The 20,398-nt window shown below is 36.4% G+C and overlaps 1 protein-coding gene across 2 annotated transcripts in view; it reads left to right on the forward strand.

Moving 5' to 3' along the window:
• FAM184B (family with sequence similarity 184 member B) overlaps positions 1-20,398 on the forward strand; it is a 39,590-nt gene that overhangs the window by 9,997 nt on the left and 9,195 nt on the right. For both annotated transcript variants that reach the window (XM_082758844.1, XM_082758843.1), the window contains exons 3-6: positions 3,827-4,588; positions 10,469-10,579; positions 18,087-18,299; positions 19,539-19,692. In XM_082758844.1, the coding sequence (XP_082614970.1) occupies positions 3,827-4,588; positions 10,469-10,579; positions 18,087-18,299; positions 19,539-19,692 (1,240 nt within the window). The remainder of the gene's footprint in view (positions 1-3,826; positions 4,589-10,468; positions 10,580-18,086; positions 18,300-19,538; positions 19,693-20,398) is intronic.

Here is a 20,398-nt window from a genome sequence, read left to right on the forward strand (position 1 = left end):
GTCCAGAGAGTGGGAGGAGTACGGCATGCCTCTTGTGCAAGGTACTCTCCCTGCCTCCAGTGATTTCCCTGTGTTTTCCAGAGACCACAGAAGTATCTTCGTACTGAATAGCCCTCACTGGATTTTTTTCAATCAATTTGTCACATCACTTCTTGAATTCTGCTTGTAGAATTAAATTCTGCTGTATTTAAAGTAAGGGAATACTTTGGGAAAAAAAAAAAAAAAAAAAAAGAGGTATTAAGTGAGAACTTGATGAATTTGATTTACTTCATTGATTTGAAGAGTGGGTAATGTTGCATTATGATAATCTGTACCAAGATTCTTAAAGCTCTTTTGGAAGGCTAAAGTTTCAGTTAAGCATCATAAAAATGCAAAACAACAACAGCAAATTAAAAGCAGTAAACATGTATCCGCAATTTTAGACCCCTTAAAGATCTTTAGACATCTGAGAGTTGATTGAACATTTTCACTATATTGAGTGCTAATTTGGCAAATGTATTCTATCACCACTCACTTTAGATCTGTAACAAAAAACAGATAACTACATTGTCAGTGAAATACATGGAGATAAGGCCTTTTGGTTCCTTCTGTTAACATAGAATTGTGAACTTTACTGAACTTTACTTCTGTACTAAAAAATCGCTTACACTACACTCAAGTTACACTACACAGACAGTGTGTAGATATAAACATAGCTTTTTTTTGGAAGAAGACATCTTCTATTTCTTGCATGTAAACTGTCTGAAACAGCTGCATAAGGGTGATTGAACTCATCCAAGGGCGTTAAATCCAAAAAGTTATGGGGGTATTCAAGACTTAATGAGTTATGTTTGCCAAGAAAGAGATTGCAAAAGGTGAGCAGAAAGCATTCCTTTTACCTAATTTTACTTTACTTAAAAATAATGATTCTGTGACAGTATTGGAATACAGCTTAACCTGATAAATACACTGAAGCTGAATTTGATTCGCTACATAGAGAACAAAGAAATAGAAATAAATTTCATGTAAATGTCATGCTGACTGTGCTGACTAATTTTCTTATTCTGCTTTATAGTTGCACACAAAATGTAAAATTGAGGTGCTTTTGTTATTTAAGTTTTGTTAAATGATGTCAAAGTTAGGTAAAAAATGTTTCTGACAGATATTCACTGTATTTCACATGTGAATTAATGATCTGGTAGTAAAAATAAGCAACATACTAAAAATCACAGATGATACTAATTTGAGGGGAATCATAAACACCTAAGGAAGATTGGGAAAAAAAATAAAAAGAGAATATAGATGGAAAACAAAAGGAAATTACAAAAAGCTTGCTTTTCCAAAATCCTGCATCCAAGCAGGTGCACATAATATTTGCATGCCCAATATCTGTTTTGGTTTGTAAGCCAACATGAAGTGGGTATACTGACATGAAAACAACTTTTGAAAACAAAGGTATTTCATGTGGAGCTGTGCTTTCACTTCAGAGACAATAAGTTTCTTTAGCTTCCTCCAAAGGACTGAAGTCATACCCGGAAATCTAAAAAGTCATAATGCTCTGGTGGCATATACTGTGTAATAGTGTTTTTACCAAGCTGCCATATAATTTGGTTGCTGTAACATCAGTACAATGTCTCCCAATGCAGATACAGCTTTGTAGAACTGTAATGAGCTGGTAGCCATTGGTATTAAGCTAGTTACTCAAGGAGTGATGTTTTTTGCATTTGAAGGCAATTCTGTCTGCGTTGTCTAACCAATCATTTTTAGAATTGTTTTTGATGAGCTTTTGATCAACACAACTGTCGAGAGGTTTATACTACATTAGTCAGCATCATGTACTCTCTACAAGGTACAGGTGCTGAAGTCATTTTTCAGTATTTTTCCTTCCTGCAGAATGCACATAAACTGCCCAGATTCATCTCACTTAACTCGAGTCTCTTCAATGAGGCATGTGGGATAGGAATAGAGTAGCTATATTCAGTAGGGAGTGAAAGGCATGTGTGAGGGGCTTAAATTTCAGAAAGTACAGAGCAGCAACTCTCTGAAAATTAAATCTTTTAAGAAGGTTAAGATACTGAGGAATCAGTTTCAGCAGTCAAGCTTGAAGATTAAATTTAAAGGCATTCATTTTCAAGTCAGAATTCTTCATTGTGGTTCTAGCCACTATTGAACAGATGTGTAGGAATGATTGACAGAGCAGGGAGTTCAGTGTCTCCCAGTCTTTTAGATAACTCACCTAAGATGTTGGTGATAACCATTAATGTAGAAGGTCTCCAATTTGTTTGAACAGTCAGTGGAATTTGAGGAAGCGTGAGGATGAAGTCAGACCTCAGAGGAACCCAATTTCCACTGTCAGACTGAACACAACATAATATGAGACAGGCAGTGCTGATTTACGAGATAAATTCATCACTGAGGGAGAAGTCTGAGTCACAAAGGTCAGATGTTCTAATGCTCATCTCTGTTTTGCTGATTAAACAAAATAAAAATATGATTGCTAATATCTGACCTAATTAATTGAAGAGTTGCCCAAACTTATTACAGATCATTCCAAAGCCATGGGCAAAATTAACATTTTCCTTGTAGTTTTTGTGTCTATCTCTGGAAGAGTTAAAAAAAGGTTCAGAGAATTATTTTAGTTACCACTTATGGGGAGGAGTAATCTGCTTCGTATCCTGCAACTATTTATGTTTCAAAGGAAAAATGATCAAAAATAGCAGAGGAGATTTAACATCTAATCTAAGGCCAACCAGTATGCATATCTAAATGTAGACAATGACTTTGTGTCTGTTTGTCTTCTGGAATATGATGCTGTTACTCTCTTCTGTCACATATTTATCCAGAAATGTATTCAGACCATGTTTTGCATTTGTGACTCTTTAAGGCTTCTATATTTATTCCATTACTGCCAGAGAGGAAGTTGACTTCACGTAAAATGTATTTATGTGTTTGCTTTCATTTATGGATGACTGAAATTCAATATGTTATTGAATATACAGAGAGCTCCAAAAAGAATGGTTAGACATAGCCAAGCAAATTCAATAACTGTAGAGAAGTCTTCAGGGTTTATACAACACAGACTCCAAACTTTTGTCACTTATTGTCGCATAGTCTTAAACACATAAGTAAAATTGGTCGTAACTAATTCTTTAATTAGACTAGAATTCTGGCCCTGTAATCTTCAATCCTTCCTTAGGGAAAGTCTCAACTGAGAGACCAATAGGCATAATCATAGAATCACAGGATGTGTGAGGTTGGAAGGGACCTCTAGAGGTCATCTTGTCCAACCTCTCTGCTCAAGCAGGGCCACCTGCCTGTATCTGTTAAAACGTGATTTTTGAGATTTATTGCTGTTACTGAGGTAAGATAAAAGACATTACCTGAGAACTTCTGAGATTCAAACCTAAAGGTGCTTGCAGCTGAGTAATAGCTATCTTGAAATGCTAATCAAGTTAATATGTCAGTCATATGGCTTCTGGAGTGCATCTTCAGTGGTGTTTTAGTTCAAGTCAGGAATGCAGAATTTAATCTTCTTACAGAATTTCTGTTTCAGTCCCTGTATTAGAGGTCAAACCTGATGTATGAGGTGACAACTTGCTAAGAACAAAAAAGTAAATCTCAACAAAAAATCTGGAAAAAAAATATTTCTCACAGTATTGTCTTCTTTCTCTGTGAGGATTTGCAGTTTATAATTATCCTTTCTGTTGCTAGTGGAGAAAAAAGAAAAAAAAGACAACAAAATATTTAACTGTAGTGATTGTTCTCTTGCTAAATATAGCAACTGAATGCATAACACTACTGTTTACCAGATACTTTAATCTCCTATATTCTTTTCCTTCATCTACAGGTGATATATGCCTTGAACACTAAGAATGATGAGCATGAGGCTAGTATACAAGCTCTGAGAGATGCTCATGAAGAAGAAATTCAACACATTCTTGCTGAGACAAGGGAAACAATTCTCCAGTATAAAAGCAAAGCTGAAGAAGAACAATTGCTGAGAAAACATATTCGAGCCCTTGAAATTGCAGTGGAACAACATAAGAGACTAAAGGAAGAAGCCTTGGCAGAGTTAACATTGTGCAAGCAGCAGGTGGAAGAGAGGGAACTGAGGACAGAAGTACAACAGGCACAGATGGTCCTTTCCACAGACACAGTAGATACTAATGCAGACTTTGAAAACAAACTTTTACATTTAAATCAGGAGTCTGAAGGACTGATGAATGAATGCAAAGCATCTAGGAGACAAAACTTAGATAGAAAAGAAATTTTAGATGAAAAATACAATGTGAAAGGACAAGCTGTAGTAAATGAGATGGAAAACCTGAAGAGTGAGAACCAGAGAGCAATTAAAGAATGTACTCAGAAAACAAGCCAGCTGCAAGCCTCCTGCGAGAGAGAAAAAGAGACTTTGAAAAAGTCTATGCAGCAATCCACAGCAGTAACAAAGAATTGTCAGCAAAGAGAAATGGAGCAAAGGAAGAGCTCGGAGGCTAAGGAAGGTTTTTTGCTGCAGCAAGTAAAGAAGCTGGAGGCAGACCTAGAGGAGAAAAGCCAGAAGATAAATGAGAGGAAGAAGCATTCCCAGAAGCTGAAAGAGAGAATACAGGTAGAAAATTGTCTATTTTTAAAATTTGGGCGAAGAGAGTTCTTTTAAACATCATTTTGAGTCAAAAGCCTTGTAAACACTAAAGCAGTGTTAGAGGCTTGGAAGAGAAATTTGAGGGTTTTGGTGCTGAGAGTTTTAAAGAAAGAGTTGAAATGATTAGTAACTGATCAGGAGGAGTCTTTGAACACTAGACTTCATACTCCCTGAGGGAGAAGTGAGGTAAAATTTGTCTGTTGACTGAACAGAGATGTTAACTTTCCTGCCCAGAAATGTGGAGAGCAGCAAGCAGGCACCAACAGTTAGCAATGAGTACTTACACAGCACATTCTCCATTTGCACTGTGGCTGTCAGCAGCTCCGTGTGAACTAAGAGAACCATGAACTAAGAAACCATGTATATGAACTTAATTAATATGAACTAAGAGACCATGCAGTGAGCTGGCAGGTTAGGAATGAAGTGCTTTGTATTGTATGACTCTTGAAAGAATGCCTCATACCAAGTGACATTTGACGAAGTGTCATTTACACCTGTGAAGTTTCATGTAGTAAGTTTCACAGTTACTTCTCACCTTGCTTGTCTACTCAGGTTGATGTACATGTATCTCTCATATATTAGCAGCACAGCCCTGCAGCCCCTTTCTGGTTCATTGCCCCTTGTGCCACATGAAGTTGCAGAGATTGGCTGCATTTGGTACATAAAGTCAGAGTGTGGGAGAGACACCGATGAACTGCAGTGAAGCCAAAGCACCCAGACAGCCTTTGTGCTCAACAGTTCTACTTCCTTCTAAAAGTATTGGCCTTTCCCATCACAGAAACTTACCTCCCAGACCTGACCCCAGAACTGTGACAGCAATCTAACTCAGAATCATAGGATCATAGAATGGCCTGGGTTGAAAAGGACGTTAAAGATCATCTAGTTTCAACCCCCCTGCTCTGGGCAGCATTGCCAGCCACTAGAGCAGGCTGCCCTGAGCCCCATCCAGCCTGGCCTTGAATGCCTCCAGAGATGGGACATCCACAACGTCTCTGGGCAACCTGTTCCAGTCCCTCACCATCCTCTGAGTGAAAAACTTCCTCCTAATATCTAACCTAAACCTCCCCTGTCTTCGTTTAAAACCATTCCCCTTGTCTTATCACTACCAACACATATAAATAGGCATTCCCCCTCCTGTTTATATGCTCCCTTCAAGTACTGGAAAGATACAATGAGGTCTCCCTGGAACCTTCTCTTCTCCAAGCTAAACAAGCACAGTTCCCTCAACCTTTCTTTGTAGCTGATAGGAGGAACAAGTAAGATCCTGATTTCTTGTGGTTTCTTTCAGTAATATTCAGGAGAACTGGAGAAGGGATGCACGAAAGTTTATCCACATGATTTACTGTTCTCTTTTATTGTGTCAAAAAGGTAGTGTTTTAGGAATAAAAAGTTTAAAACCCAACAAGAACTGGGTATAAGAAAGTGATGTCTCTAGCAATTTAATTTCTAAATTCAGTATCAGCTGGATGAAACTGAAATCTTTTCTGATAGACATCTGCTCAAGTCTTGTACAGTTTAGATCCGTTAAGTCTATGAATGAGACTGATTTACACACTAGCTTAGCATATTGCCTTGAATCTTTACAGAGAGTTTGGTACTAGGTTAAATCTGGAAGGTGAACTGTTAAATACAGTGCTATTTTCTATTTCTCTCTAGTTTAAATAGAAAGGAGAAACTTCTGCTTTTTTAATTGGCTATTTCTGTTGCCACAGTTAAACATTACATTTTTTTCAGAATCCTATGGATTCCAGTGGCAGATTCGGAAACAGAAGCATTTCTTTAATCAGTAATACCTCTGATCATCAGTAAATACTATCCAAAAAAAAAGCTGTCAAAATGCATGAAAGATAAAAGGACTGATGTTTAAGCAAAGCGATTTTTCTGTTTTCTCCTTAGTGTATGTCAAGTGGTTTGAGACTTTTAGATGAAAGGCATCATGTTAGCTCATGTTTATTATTATTACTGTGGAAGAAAGAATATAAAGGATGACAAGTCATTAAGACTGATCTATTCAATCTAGTTTTGGAATAATTTTGGCATATTACAGAAGTAAAAGAAACACACTTACCTTTAAGTTCTCACCTACAGTGTCAAATACAAGTAGGTTTGATCCATGAGGTTCTACTCAAATACCCTTCATATAGGAGCAAATGGAAATTTAGTCTGGGTAAGTATTGCATTATTGTGTTAGACATTTGGAATTTGAGGGTAGAACCTCCAGAAATGTAATAATAGTTATGTTCCAATTTTTACCTTTAGTTATGGACAGACAATTCTCAGCAGAGTCTGTAGGAGATGATTTTTCTTTTTTCAGGCATCTGTGTTATGAATTGTGTAACAAACTATTATACTTCAGCAACTGGAAAAAATATTAACTATATTTTAACACAAGTTGTCAGAAAATTAAAGGAAGTATGTCCTGTTCCAAATTTAGGATAATTTCAGGCATCTTTTAAATGGTAAGTCTTGATGAGTGTTCACCTTACAATGATGGTTACTGCATCTGAGGGAATGGCCCCACATTACAAATATTCTGGCAACAGAGTCACTTTAAGGGTATGGAAGAGCAAAAGGTTATTTTAAACATTCTCTCTAGGTGAAAGATTCATGCCATGGAACTGCACCAAGACAGAAAATGATGATTTATTCTAGATAACAAAAAAAGAACATATGTAATAAGCTTTGAAGCACAATGCATATTTTAGAATCTGGAAGTGTAGCTTTAGGGACCACAGCAAGAAATTCTGGGATCAAAAAGTGTGTTGAAAAGCGTGAAGGAAAATCTAAGTGTAGTCAGAGAGAAATACGTTTCAGGAGAAGGAAATCTTGCAAAAAGCAGGTAAGATGCTCATTAATGTCATTCTGAATTATTTCCCTTGTTAGTAGTCACTCACGTTCCACCAGTTATTTATGCTATTTGAAATGTAAATGTTGCTACCACAGAAGATACAGAAGCTGTATTGAATTCCCAGAGCAAAGCTTTTAATGAAGCAGACAAACCAGAGCATCAAAAATGCAACTGCAGCAAATGACTTCTGCCAAACAAAACCAAATGAGAGGCTCTGAAGGTGTGCAAGAGCTTAAACAGGTGCTTTGCTCTTAAACATTCCAAAGCATGCCAAAAAGTACTGAAATCAATGTAATTGTTCTTTCAACATTCATGGCCTTTAGATTATTCTATAGAAGTCAGTCCTGTAAGATTCCTAGAGCTCTGCCCTCATCCAGTGGAACACTGACTTGTGTTCATAACTTCAAGTACATCAGTTGCTCAATGACAGCTAAGACACTACTTAAGTAAAATTGAGCTAGACCAAATTAAAGCATTCAACTTCTTCTATAACCAAAAACTGGAAGAGAATAAGATTCAAGCCAGACTTTCTTTGTTAAGTTAAATTGAAATGCAGATGTTTTAAATTATTTTTTAGTAGAGAACAGTTTTGTTTTTTTTTTTTTTTCTGAAAAGCTAAGCAGAAGTGATATCGTAATATCAGGAACGGACTCACTACAATCAGAAATGTATGGATCCTGAGAGTTCCCTCTGTATGCAATGTCTTAATCAATTGTACAGACACAATTTTTTTTTTTATTTTTTTATTTTTTCCCATTTTCCTACCACTGTGGAAAATTAGACCTGTTATTGGAGACATAACAAAAACAAATTTTCCTTTGTACTTTTTGAAATAAGTAAGGTTGAGGAAGCCTCCATACTTTGAAGTGAGTCACACACCCAAAACCAAACCAAAATTACAAAAAAAAAAAAAAAAAAAAAAAAGATAAACAGCTGCAGATGAGGCATGCAACCCTCAATCATTAAAGTTCCACACTGTTTACTAAAATAAAGCCAGTATTTTTCAGTGGAGTATGTCCACTGAAATAGCATATTCCCCACAAAACTGATAGCTGAGACCACAAAATTCTACCTCATTTTTGTCAAATTATATAGCTAGTGTATTGCAAAGACTATGGGACTATGGAAGCTGTGGCTAAAAGAGGGTATGAGTAAAAGACACTGAGAACTTTCATTGTAACTATCAGTTCCAAAAGGAAAGGATTTGTCTGAAGGAATAGCTGTTATATGGGTTGGAAGATCTTGTAATGAAGCATATAAAGAAAATCAAGTTAGTCTAAAACTTCATGCATGCTAAAAAAAAATGCAGAAGGTAGATGTATTCTATTTATAGGTGCTCTAATTCATCTGTCTTTAATCTTATTGGTCACAGTGACATCATTTGAATTATCCTCACTGGAGGCACTTTGAATTATCATAAAATGCAAGGATTTTCTTGCTATGGTCTTACTGAAAAAAAAATAAAATGAAAGAAGAAAGTTGAGCTGACGTATTTCTGTGAAAAGCTCCAGAGGCAGGAAGGTGAATTTATCCTTGATGTGACAAACTGCCTTCTTAGCAACACGTTGCGTGCTTTGTGTGTGACAGCTGGAGTGATTAATGTAAGTTCCCTCCTGAAGAAAAATGTATTGTAGGTATATTCCATTTTCTGACTTCAATTTCCATGGATCTCTGCTGTGAAATACTCAAGTACAGTGATTTAATCAACATTTTGCATTGTTTAGGCAGAGAAGCTAATTCTACAAAGTGTTAGTAAATGGATCCAGAGTGAAGGTGTTATCAATTACATCACCACTGATTACAAACAAATACATAAGTGTGTATGTATGTCCTTATTTAACCTTAATCAGAAAGAATGATTGTCTTCTCATGGACAAGAGAGCAACTTCAGGCAAGTTGCCAGAGCAATACCTTTTCTCAATGTGTTTTAAGTGGTCAAGCCACTGTTTTGTTGTTGGTATGTACTAGCAGCAATTGGCGTAAGACATTCTTAAAAGAATTTCACTTTCCTGAGAATTGCTCTCTGGTAAATTCTGCTCTCTTGCCCAGTGGCATGGAATCCTTTGGCTGCAGCACATTTGCAATCTATAATATTCCTGTGCAGTAGGAACCTAAATGTTAGCTGAAATACATTCAGAGGTAAGAAAACACGTGTTTAGTCTTAAGCACATGATTTAAGGCTTACCTCAGTGCATGCCAACTAGTTTGCCACATTTGGGCATAAACTAAGGAGAAATTTAGTTTCTGTCTCCTACTAGATTTGTGTGTTTGTCAGACACTGAATAGGCAAAAAAAAAGATTACAGCAGTTTGTAGGGTTGGACAGTCAGACTACAGGTCAAATGACCCTTGTTGTTGCTAAGATGGTGCTTCTGTTATTTTTCCTAGTTTTAACACTGCTATACCTTTCCAAGTTCAACATCTACTTGAGAATAATCAAAACTCTTGCTGATGAGTTGTGAAGCCATAAAAAATGTGCAGTTCCTATCACTTAACGTTGACAGTACCTTCTAGATTTTGGGGACTATGAATTGTGTTAAGTGCGCTTCAGAAGAATTCATATCTGTCTTCTGAAACTGCTGGAGTTCATGCATTTTTGCAGTCCTGCTTCTCATAAAGGAATCTGTGGGAGTAAATTATTTTGTCTGATCATGAAGGTATTCATATATGATCAATATCAAGTGTAAGCCCTATGAAAAGGACTCTGCCTTTTACATACAGTATTGTTTTATGTGAATGAGTTTGTACACAGTATACTTAGAATGGTGCCAGGCTAAAATTCTTCACATAAGTCAGATCATTCCATATTTTAGTGAAAAAGCATAGTAGGCATTTATTATTTATAGGCAGTAAATATTATTGCTTATAACTCTCTCTTCTTAGAGAGTCACAGAGAAGTATTAAGGAAATCTTAAGTAATTTATTTTCATGCTGCCTGTTTTGTCTCAGCTATTTCATTCTCTCTCTCTTTTTTTTTTTTTTTTTTTTTTTTAACTTTAGGAGCTCCAGGCACAGCTAGAGGAATTTAAAAGAAACTCTGAGCATGAAATAAAGCAACTAGAGAAAGAGAAGGAAGCCCTAACTGTGAAACTTCAAAACTCTTCACTTGAGGTAAGCTGGGCATATACGTAACTCAGTAATAAGAGGGCACTTCATTTTCCTTTCATCTGAAAACAAAAACCCTAAATGAAACCCCATACAGGGCTATATGGGCTTAGAATATTCCTTACTTTCTGATTTTTTTTCTTATTTTGTATAGACATGTAAAAGGGCTTTATTGTTTGCTTTCTTGAGCAAGAGAATTGCATGGAAATCATTGAACAGATCAATGTTTCTGTTCTGCCTGCTTGATAAAGTGACCGATGGGGTAACTGAAGCAGTTTGGAATGCACAGTATTTTATATATTAGTCATTAGCTATGTCTCCATGTTCTCAAGATCAAGAATGAAATAGGGAAACCATTGCGGCCCCAAATCAGCTTTGAGGATGACACGGCTTATATAGCATTCCTTGCTCCAGTTACATCTAAGTCACAATAGCAAATCTGCTAACATGGATTAATCTGGAAATAAATACCTGAGATGGTTTAGTATTAGATTATCCACTAACAGCTGTTTGTATAGGTAGTTGAAGGCTGAGTGATGCACATTTTCCAGATTAGTTCATCTCGCAAAATATTAATACAATAAAGTGTCATGATTTGAAATTCCATGCCTGCAGGTTAGATAAACAATTTTCTGTCAAAACAAAGCAAAGCTGCTGCAAGGCAATTACTTAACCAGGTAAAGAATGCATCTTTAAAATTCCTCACAACTGTGCATACATGTTTTCTGCCTCAGGTGTTCCCCTGGAGCGTTGTTCAGTTCTCTTAGGCAAATATTACTTGCTTTAAAACCTTATGGTCAGGATATTTCTTTTTCTTCAGTGTTCTCATGTGAAGGTTTTGCTTGTGAACATCTTGATGCTTTTATCTTGTAGATAAGCTGTAAAGTAAATGCTTTAAGAGAACTGAAGTCGTTACCCTAGTGAAAAGTTCTGTTGATGCTCAGTGCAGCATTTATTTTTATATCCCAAATATATCATTCCATTTGTTAGCTTTTTGCAGCAATAAAATGATCTGTGGTTGTCCATTCTGGAAGATTATAAGTGGATGCATATGTTTCATCATAAGAACTTGTCGTCTTTTTTTTTTTTCTTCTCCTGACAATGGAGGTTTTAAGGAGCCAAATTTTTACAGAATATTCCCCAAAATACAAAATTTCTTCAGTCTAATTCAAGAAGTAATGGAAAAGCAACAGGAACTAGGTAGCTGACACTATTGTACCAGTGAATTAGAGATAGCCACAGTTCTTCTAACTGACTGTCTATAATTTCCATCACTTTTTATCTTCAGTGTTTCTAACCAGTTTCACTTCTAGCAAGCTCAGTAGGTGCTTGCATGGGAACAGTTCTGCAGAAGATGAAACCCTAGATCTTTCTCAGCTGGAATTTGTGGACTCTGAGTGGTCATAATAAGCTCTCTTTCAATGTTCAAAGACAGAGAAAGGACAGATAGGCTCATTGGGGGCCTAAGTAAGATGTCACATCTCCTCCTGTTTTCACTTTCCCTTGCTATTAGTACTGCTTGGTGTGGTATATTTCAGCAATCAGGGCATGAGTTGTGGTCATTTACTGTGTAACACCTGCTTTTTCTCCCATTCAAGCTGTAGTAGCTGTGCTAGTTCTGAATGCAGTATGGTCTTTTACCTTTTATTTCTCTTGTAAAACAGATTTATACTTTCTGGTATCAAACAGTTGCATTCTGACATTCTGTCCCTTTCTCAGTGTTAGAAGTATAGAATTTAAGTCTAGTTTTTAATGCTCTAAAATTTCTAGCTAAATCCTGGTTTTAGGTTTTATTACACATTTGTGTATAATGCTGTTTTCTACAGTTTTCTTCACTGAGCATTTCAGGTCAATCCAACTTGTGTTGGATTATCCACTTGAGTGTCTTCCTTGCACCTAATGCAACATGTGGGTTCTTAGAAATCGGTCGTCTGTATTCTTTTTCTAATTCCCCTTAATGTACATATTTCCATAAAAACATCTTAGGCTATTCAAAGCTGAAAACTGCTGGTGTTGCTGTGTTGTGCCTGAAAGTTATACTCATTTTGAGGTATGATGGGAAGAGATGGATACTGTCCAACCTGATAATATTGCATATTTATATGCAGCTGGTATATTCCACTGGAAGATCTCAAAGGCTTATGTTGTGAGGCAATTATTGTTCAGATTTTGCAGATGCAAGAATTAAAGCAATGCGCCATCAAATTACTCTTGAAGTCACACATTCAGGCCAGAAAAATAGGAATGATACCCGTGTTTCTTCTGATATCATGAATTCATGGTAAATTCAAGGTTCGCTGGAAAACTATTGTCACTAAACACAGAAATAAAATAAATACCATAAAATAGCATATATCATGTCATATTTTATATTCACAACACCATGGTAAGTATCAACAGAACACTAAGAAACATTTCAGTATATCTTACAGTGCTTGCAAAATGGCGAAGATGGAAATGGTTCTTCTGAAGAGAAAGTTTGCATTGTTCTTGGTATGCCCTGGGTTATTTTCTGAACCAGTTGCTTGGCAGTTTTGCCAGGGAAGTGTTGTAATTTCAATTTATAATACTTTACTTGTATAAATATTTGACTATTCACAGCCAAGAAAACACCATTTACTATGCAACATTATGTTTCACTGAGGGCATGATTCCCAGCTGGGAACTTTGCAATGGCTCAGCCCAGAGCTTCCGCCTCGAAGGTTAGGCAATGTGCTGTTACTAATCCAGTTCTAACCTGGATACGATTTCACATCTAAAAATAGCTTTCTTTGCTGCATAAGGCATATTTTTGGTTGGGCTGACATAGCTAGAACACTGTGCAGAGTAGACAGAATCATGATAATTTGTTCTCTCTGGGGATGCACTTCAAAATGACAGTATTTATTTATTATTGAGATATTTCTGAATAAATAAGCTAGATTTGCACCTGTTTGGTGCCTTGGAAAGAAAGACACCAGTGTAGGTTGACTGCTAATTCATTAGAGTCCTTCAGTCTCTTGCTTAGGCACTCCAGGATCTCTTCAGCATGTGTGAGACTATTCTGGAATTACAAGGTATATAAAATGGAAGGGCAGGAATCCCTTTGTGATATATCTGTGAACAGTGTTAACACAGCAATGCCCAGAACCTTGATCACGGTCTTGGATGCACCACCAAATAATGATATCAGCAGTAGAGGTGTGACTATTGTGTTTGCACCTGTCCCTCCAGTCAGGAATTGCCATAAGTTTAGGAAGGCATTTAACTATGAACTATTTAACTATAACTGAAGTAACTGTGAAATAAGCCTAAAGACTACAATGAAATAGCATTTCATTATTTTCTTGTTACTTTTATGCTGTGTTAGTGTTTTGATGTAATAGCATCATAGTATGAGTAAAACCCTGTAGTATTCAGGCACCTTATTTTCACTGTCTGAACAAACTCTCAAATGCAGTGACTCTTCTATAATACATCAAAAGGCAGTTTTAAGTCTTTTATACAAATTCATCCCCTAGCAATGCATTGAGAAACTCAGATCTTTCTACTTAAAAGATACAGGAAGTCAAAATATTCTCTGTGATTCCAACTTTAGATCCTGCCTTTGAGATTTCACACTTACATACAACAAATAAAAGAAAGGGAGAGCAGATATTAGCTAGGCTTCAAATATTCATAGTGCTTGGAAGCACAGTGAATTAAAATAATCAAAGCAGAAGTCAAAAGGCAAGCCAACTGTGATGGCAGGCACAGTCATATACTTGCCCAGTATATTCTTCACTTGTTTGTTCAGACAGCTAGTTGTTTTTAATTGGATGACAAAAAAGGAAAAAGTCAAGAAATGACTGGAAGATTAGCTGGATTAAATTCACAGTTTGGGGCATCTGGAGCTAGATGCTTTTTCAAATTGGCTAATTCAAATCAATTTGGTTGCATTGCTTCAGTGACGTTTTCAAAGTTGATTTGAAACTGTTTGAGAGATGGTAAAAGTTAACCTTTAATTTTCTGGCACATAAAAAAGAACAAGATAAAAGTCTTGATTCACATAACACTGGGTGAAGGACTGTTTGCTTTCTTACCTACCAATCTAGCGTTCCCATGAAGTATAAGAGACCCAAGCTTCTTTTTCCTTCTGCCAGCTTTCTCTGCTGGCAGAATTTCTCAAGAATTTTTCTCACCAGTGACAAGAATTCCCTTGTCACTGGGTTATAAGATACTACTGTCTCCTGATGCTACTTCTTCACTTACGTATTAACCTGTCATTGGTCAACCCAGGCCTTCATTGCTTGGGTAAGTGTCCCAGTTACCTTCAAATGCACACGCATGTACTCTCTTGCTCTTGTTTTTTCTGTGCCTCAGTGCCTGCTTTCTCTCTTAAACACACACAGCAGAACCATCTCTGCCATCTCTTCTTCCCTTGCGTGCTGTGAATAAAGTCATTTCTCTCCTTGCAAGTGAGGAGGTAATTTATTTTTAATGTCTTAAAACAGTGAATTTGGTCTGAAGGAACCACATTTTACGTTTTTATTCTGATGTGTACATTCAAAAATGTTTTCTTTGGATAGATTCATCTGGAAGTTTCATTGATCGCTTGGTTTTACCACCAAGTTTGCAGCTCCATTAGAGTTTTTTAACGAGGTTCATCTCTGCTTGCAGACTTCTGTCATGTGTAAATTACAGATAGTGTTGTAGATCTCAGAACATGTGAAACATCAGTAATAAAACTAAGGAACTTTGAAGTTCAAATATAGCACACTACCCCATCTGGTAAAGGAAATCCACATTAATTATAATACTGGTCTTCTGTGAGCAAACTGATGGAGAGAGTATGGAGAGAAACTGAAGTACAAGATCAGTGATGATCAATAATGGCCACCACCAATTAGCTGGAGAAAAAAGTGATCTGTGGATTTGAACTGAAGGACAAATTTTATCTAAATGGAAGGAATACAATATATTGACTTGTATGTAGGAACAGCAGTTGTGCAGCCATAAGCATACTCAAAAATGGAACAGTAACTTTCTATCTTGTAGCTATTTACAGAGGTAAAGAAACCAGACTCAGTAAGGAAGTTATGTAGTTCTGATGATAGATGTATGTGTTCAAGTCAGGTTTTGAGTTATCTCCACACCACATGAAGTCCATGAAGAATATTTGTGTTTCACATGAATCTTCCTTATACAGAAATAAATCCTCTTCGCCTGATACTCTGTGAATATCAGACCCAAATATTTTACTCAAAATTATAAACAACCAAAAGACCAAATGGAGCATCTTTTTTTACAATGTTTTCAGGCTCTTAGTTGCTCTGTAGAGAAAATAAAACAAGCACTGCCAAGTCTACCACTAAAGCATGTCCCTAAGCACATCATGTGAAGACCTTCAGGGATGGTGACTCAACCATGTCCCTGGGCAGCCTGTTCCAACGCTTCACAACCCTTTCAGTGAAGAAATTTTTCCTAATATCCAACCTAACCCTCTCCTGGCACAACTTAAGGCCATTTCCTCTTGTCCTATCGCTTGTTGCTTGGAGATGAGGCAGACACCATCTGCCCTACAACATCCTTTGAGGCAGTTGCAGGGAGCAATAAGGTCTCCCCTGAGCCTCCTTTTCTCTAGGCTAAACCTGTGCTCCCTCAGCTCCTACTCATAAATCTTGTTCTCTAGACCTTCAGCAGCAGTGCCACCCTTCTTGGGCATGCACCAGCACCTCAGTGTCCTTGTAGTGAGGGACCCAAAACTGAACGCAGTATTTGAGGTGCAGCCTCACCAGAGACAATTACTGGGGCAGATTAAAGGTTGTGGTCATAAAGTGGGGGTACAGGATGCCCTTTCTCCAAAAGGCACTGAAATCCAAGGAATTGATACCAAGCATTTTGCAGCATTTTGAGGATTCAGAGGATTGTTTTGTGCTGGGAACCTATGAGAATATTGCAGCCTTACAAGTGTACTTGAATGAGGGCTGCAATCCATCTGGGAATGGAGAAGGGCCTCAGGAGAGAGGGAAAGAAGATAACGTCCTCTGGAGGAGAGAAGTCAATGTGCTCAACTGCTGTGAGAAAGAGCTAAGCCATGAAGTAGAGGGAATACATTTAGCTATCATGAGAAAATATTCCTAGGATTTGGGGATATACGGCATAGATCATTAGTACCTCTCTTTGGACAGTGCAATGCTGCCTGTGGCCAAGAAGTTAATGAGAAGTCAGGTTTGCACAGCATGCCTCCTTTTCTCTTATGTAACACAAAATATACTGGAACGTGCTACAAGAATGAAATCGAAGGATGTAGATGCCTCAGCCCGCTTAGTAAATCTTCATCCAGCTTCTGTGGTGCTGCATCAGAAAGGACCATGAGTGTGCAGTCAAAGTTGCGAACAGCTATTTAGCTAGTTAAAGTGCTGCCTCAACTAACAAACTGTTTGCAATATTTGTGAGGAAAAAAATGAAGGCAACACTAGAGAAGAGAAAAAAAACATTTTAGCGTATAAGGCAAAAATACAAAGGAGTCACAGGCTATATAGTCTTTATGATATCAAACTTGCAGATGTGTGTAACATCATTTGAATAATTTAAATTATATGAACATCATATGATTTATCATTTAAATCTTATGAAATTCTAAGGAAGCAGCCTTACCTCTTTCACAGTTTGAATTCTGTTTCTATAAGGCTGGAATGTACAAGTATGTAAAAGATGAAAACAGATACATGCTTTTACATGCTTCCAAAAAGAAAAGGCAAGAAGTTTTGCAAAACTTCAAAGCTATGGTGTTTGCAATGGCAAATTTAAGAAGAATGGCTTTTTTTTTTTTTTTCTGAAAGTTTAGAAAATGTATCAAACAGAAAAGAGGCATATTCCTGCCTCCCCACAAAAATAAATAAATAAATAAATAAATAAATAAATAAATAAATAAATAAATAAATAAATAAATAAATAAAAGGGAGTGGGGGTACCTGCTTCCCCAAAGAACTGTAAAAACTGTTCTATTTCTCTCACCTCTGATGCTTCCAGATGTTCTTCAGAAGGAGCTATTCTAGTTGGTCTTTTGAATTACTCATTAAAGCTGCACTAATCATTTGCTTTTTGTTCATTAATCAAATCAAAAATCAATGAGAGGGCAGAGAAAAAATAAAGAGAATCCTTAAATGATAAGTTTTAATAATGGATGTTTCATTTGAGGTGTTTTTGTCATTTCAAAACCAGGAATCAAGTAAAATTTCTAAATGAAATGTTTCAGATCAAGAATTCAAAGCTTCCTACTTAAGAGTGGCACCATGAAAAAAAAAAAAATCAGCTTTACCTATTAATATTTTTCAGTTGGCTAAAACCATTCTGAGTTACAATATTGGTACCCAGAAAAAATCACGTAACTCCATTCTTCACTGAAACAAAGGGCTCATTTCATGAAGCAAGCATCTTGCTATTTTTCATAGAGCAACACAAGTTCATAAAATATACTCAGATTTACATAGTTCCTCTCCATTGTGAGTGTAGCCATTAATCCTATCCTGCTAACTTACTTTTCTGGCAGGTGGCTCAACTGAAGCAAATATTAGAGCAACAAGCAAATAATTTCAAGGAGTCGCTGAAGAAGCATAATCTACAGTCCAACAAAGAAAAAGAGAAGCTTTTGCAGGATCTTCAGAGCACCATTAAAGAAAACCAGAATGTTAAACTGCAACTGGAAGCATCACACCAAAAAGTCTTAAAAATGTTGGAGAAAAGCAAAAAACAGGAACTCAAGGTCAGTTTATGAGATACTAGATAAAAAATAAATGGTTTGGTTAAACTAGGGAGAAACTGATTATCAGCTTAGTTATTACCTTTCATCTTAATAATGTGTTGCCATTGTTGCACATAATGCATTATTCTGCTGTTTTTGAAACCTCAACATCTTTAATTTTTTTTTTGTTAATTTTAGCATTTGAACTGAGAACACAGTGGAATAAAGTGTTACATAAAATAAAGTATCCTACTCTATACAGTTAGGCTGAGATGAATACAAGCTCTTCAAGCTCTGCTCTGGTTTCAAAAATACAAGGGAATTCCTAAGCATGCTATTAAAAGGACTATTTCATTCTTTTTCATCCATTATTCATTTATACATAAATACTTTAAGAGAAGTATAATATGCATGTATAATGATGTGTATTGGCTTAGATACCTTAAAGAAATCAATTCTGTAAGTAGATAACCAAAGCTTTTAAAGGTTCAAGTGGATTTATTTCAGTGACTAAATGTTAATGCAATATATTGAAGTACTCAACAAAGTAGCTGTTCGAGGAAAAAAAAAAAAAAGAGCTTAAAAATATGTAATTGTGGCATGGAGTTCAGATGTCCTTGTTGATATTACAAATATTAGGGAAAACATTCTTTTAAAACATAAGTGGTAAAATAAAATAATAATAATAATAAAAACTAAAAAGAATTTAATATCTTGTTTATATATTCAGAATAAAATCCCAGCTTTAACAAACCAATCTGAAGGCTGGTAAAAATGAAACTGGCAGTAAGGGTTGTTTTCAAAGCCACTACATAGCAACTGCTCCATCATTTATAGCATTTCAGCAGTATATCAGGAGCACTTCTCATGACAGTGGAAGTTCTGTCCAAGCAAAATTAAAGGAAAGATAGAAGCCTTTTTTTGATACAGTGTGATAAATATAGAGATATGGGTCAAATCTGGGGCTTTGTATGTTGAATAAGAAAACATCTTTCTAATGTCAAATGTCTGTATCATTGTTATTATTTCATGATGTACAGCAAATCTAATGGGAGATACCTTGGTAATTTCTCTTGTCCCTGTTAAGTTTTAGTTTTTAACTTCATGTCATTTTTATTCTTGTGTTGGTGAAGTGCCATGTAAAGTGATGATGAAAATAGTAAAAGTTCTGCAGTGAAAGACCAGATTCATGCAGGCATTACAAGTAAAACAACAAGGTGATAAACAGGTTCCAACTACTTTTTTGTATTTTGCTTACAGGAGGCAGAAGAGCGTTTGAAAAAGGAGTTTAATGAGACTTTCAAAATCCAACATCAGTCGCATAGGCTGGAAATGCAAACCTTGGAAGAGAAAGCAAAGAAAGAATTACATGATGAACTCGAGCAGATACAGAAGCAGCAAACTCTATTGCTAGGTATAACGTCTCACATCATACACAGCTCCTACTGCTTGATGATATGCTGAGAAGCCCTGACCTTCATCCCATTTATCCTCTTTGTCATCTTCTAGGAACTCAGGTCTTTCTGAATCTCCTTTACCATACCCTACAATTTGAGCAACACACACTTAGCACTGTTTGTTCACCTTGCTCTTAGCTGTCAGCAGCTGGTATGCAACATACAACTATACATCTGGTAGTGTATTAAAATGTAATATTGTAGTTAGTACATAGGTTTCCTTTTTTTTTCTATGTGAGGAATTATTATATGTGGTTCAAGACTGTTTTGTCTGCAGTGGAAGTCTGTGGCTCCATACATATTGTTTGGTCAGTTTAGAAAGTTCACTAAATAGTTCAGATCTGACCAGAGCACTGCAATATGTGAACCTGTAATATCTCCAGGCTTGAACTCTGATTATTAAATCTCATTTATAAGAGGCTTTTAGAAGGAAGGAAGGAAGGAAGGAAGGAAGGAAGGAAGGAAGGAAGGAAGGAAGGAAGGAAGGAAGGAAGGAAGGAAGGAAGGAAGGAAGGAAGGAAGAAAGGAAGGAAGGAAAAGAAAGAAAGAAAGAAAGAAAGAAAGAATAATTCAAAAGTAGTTTAAATATAAGCTGGGTTCTGTTCTTGCTTTTTATTCAGTATTCAAATTTACTTGAAAGATTTGTTGCTCTCTAAAGTTAGT

Source organism: Aythya marila (genome assembly GCF_965140915.1).
Source record: "Aythya marila genome assembly, chromosome: 4".
Taxonomy (NCBI): Eukaryota; Metazoa; Chordata; class Aves; order Anseriformes; family Anatidae; genus Aythya; species Aythya marila.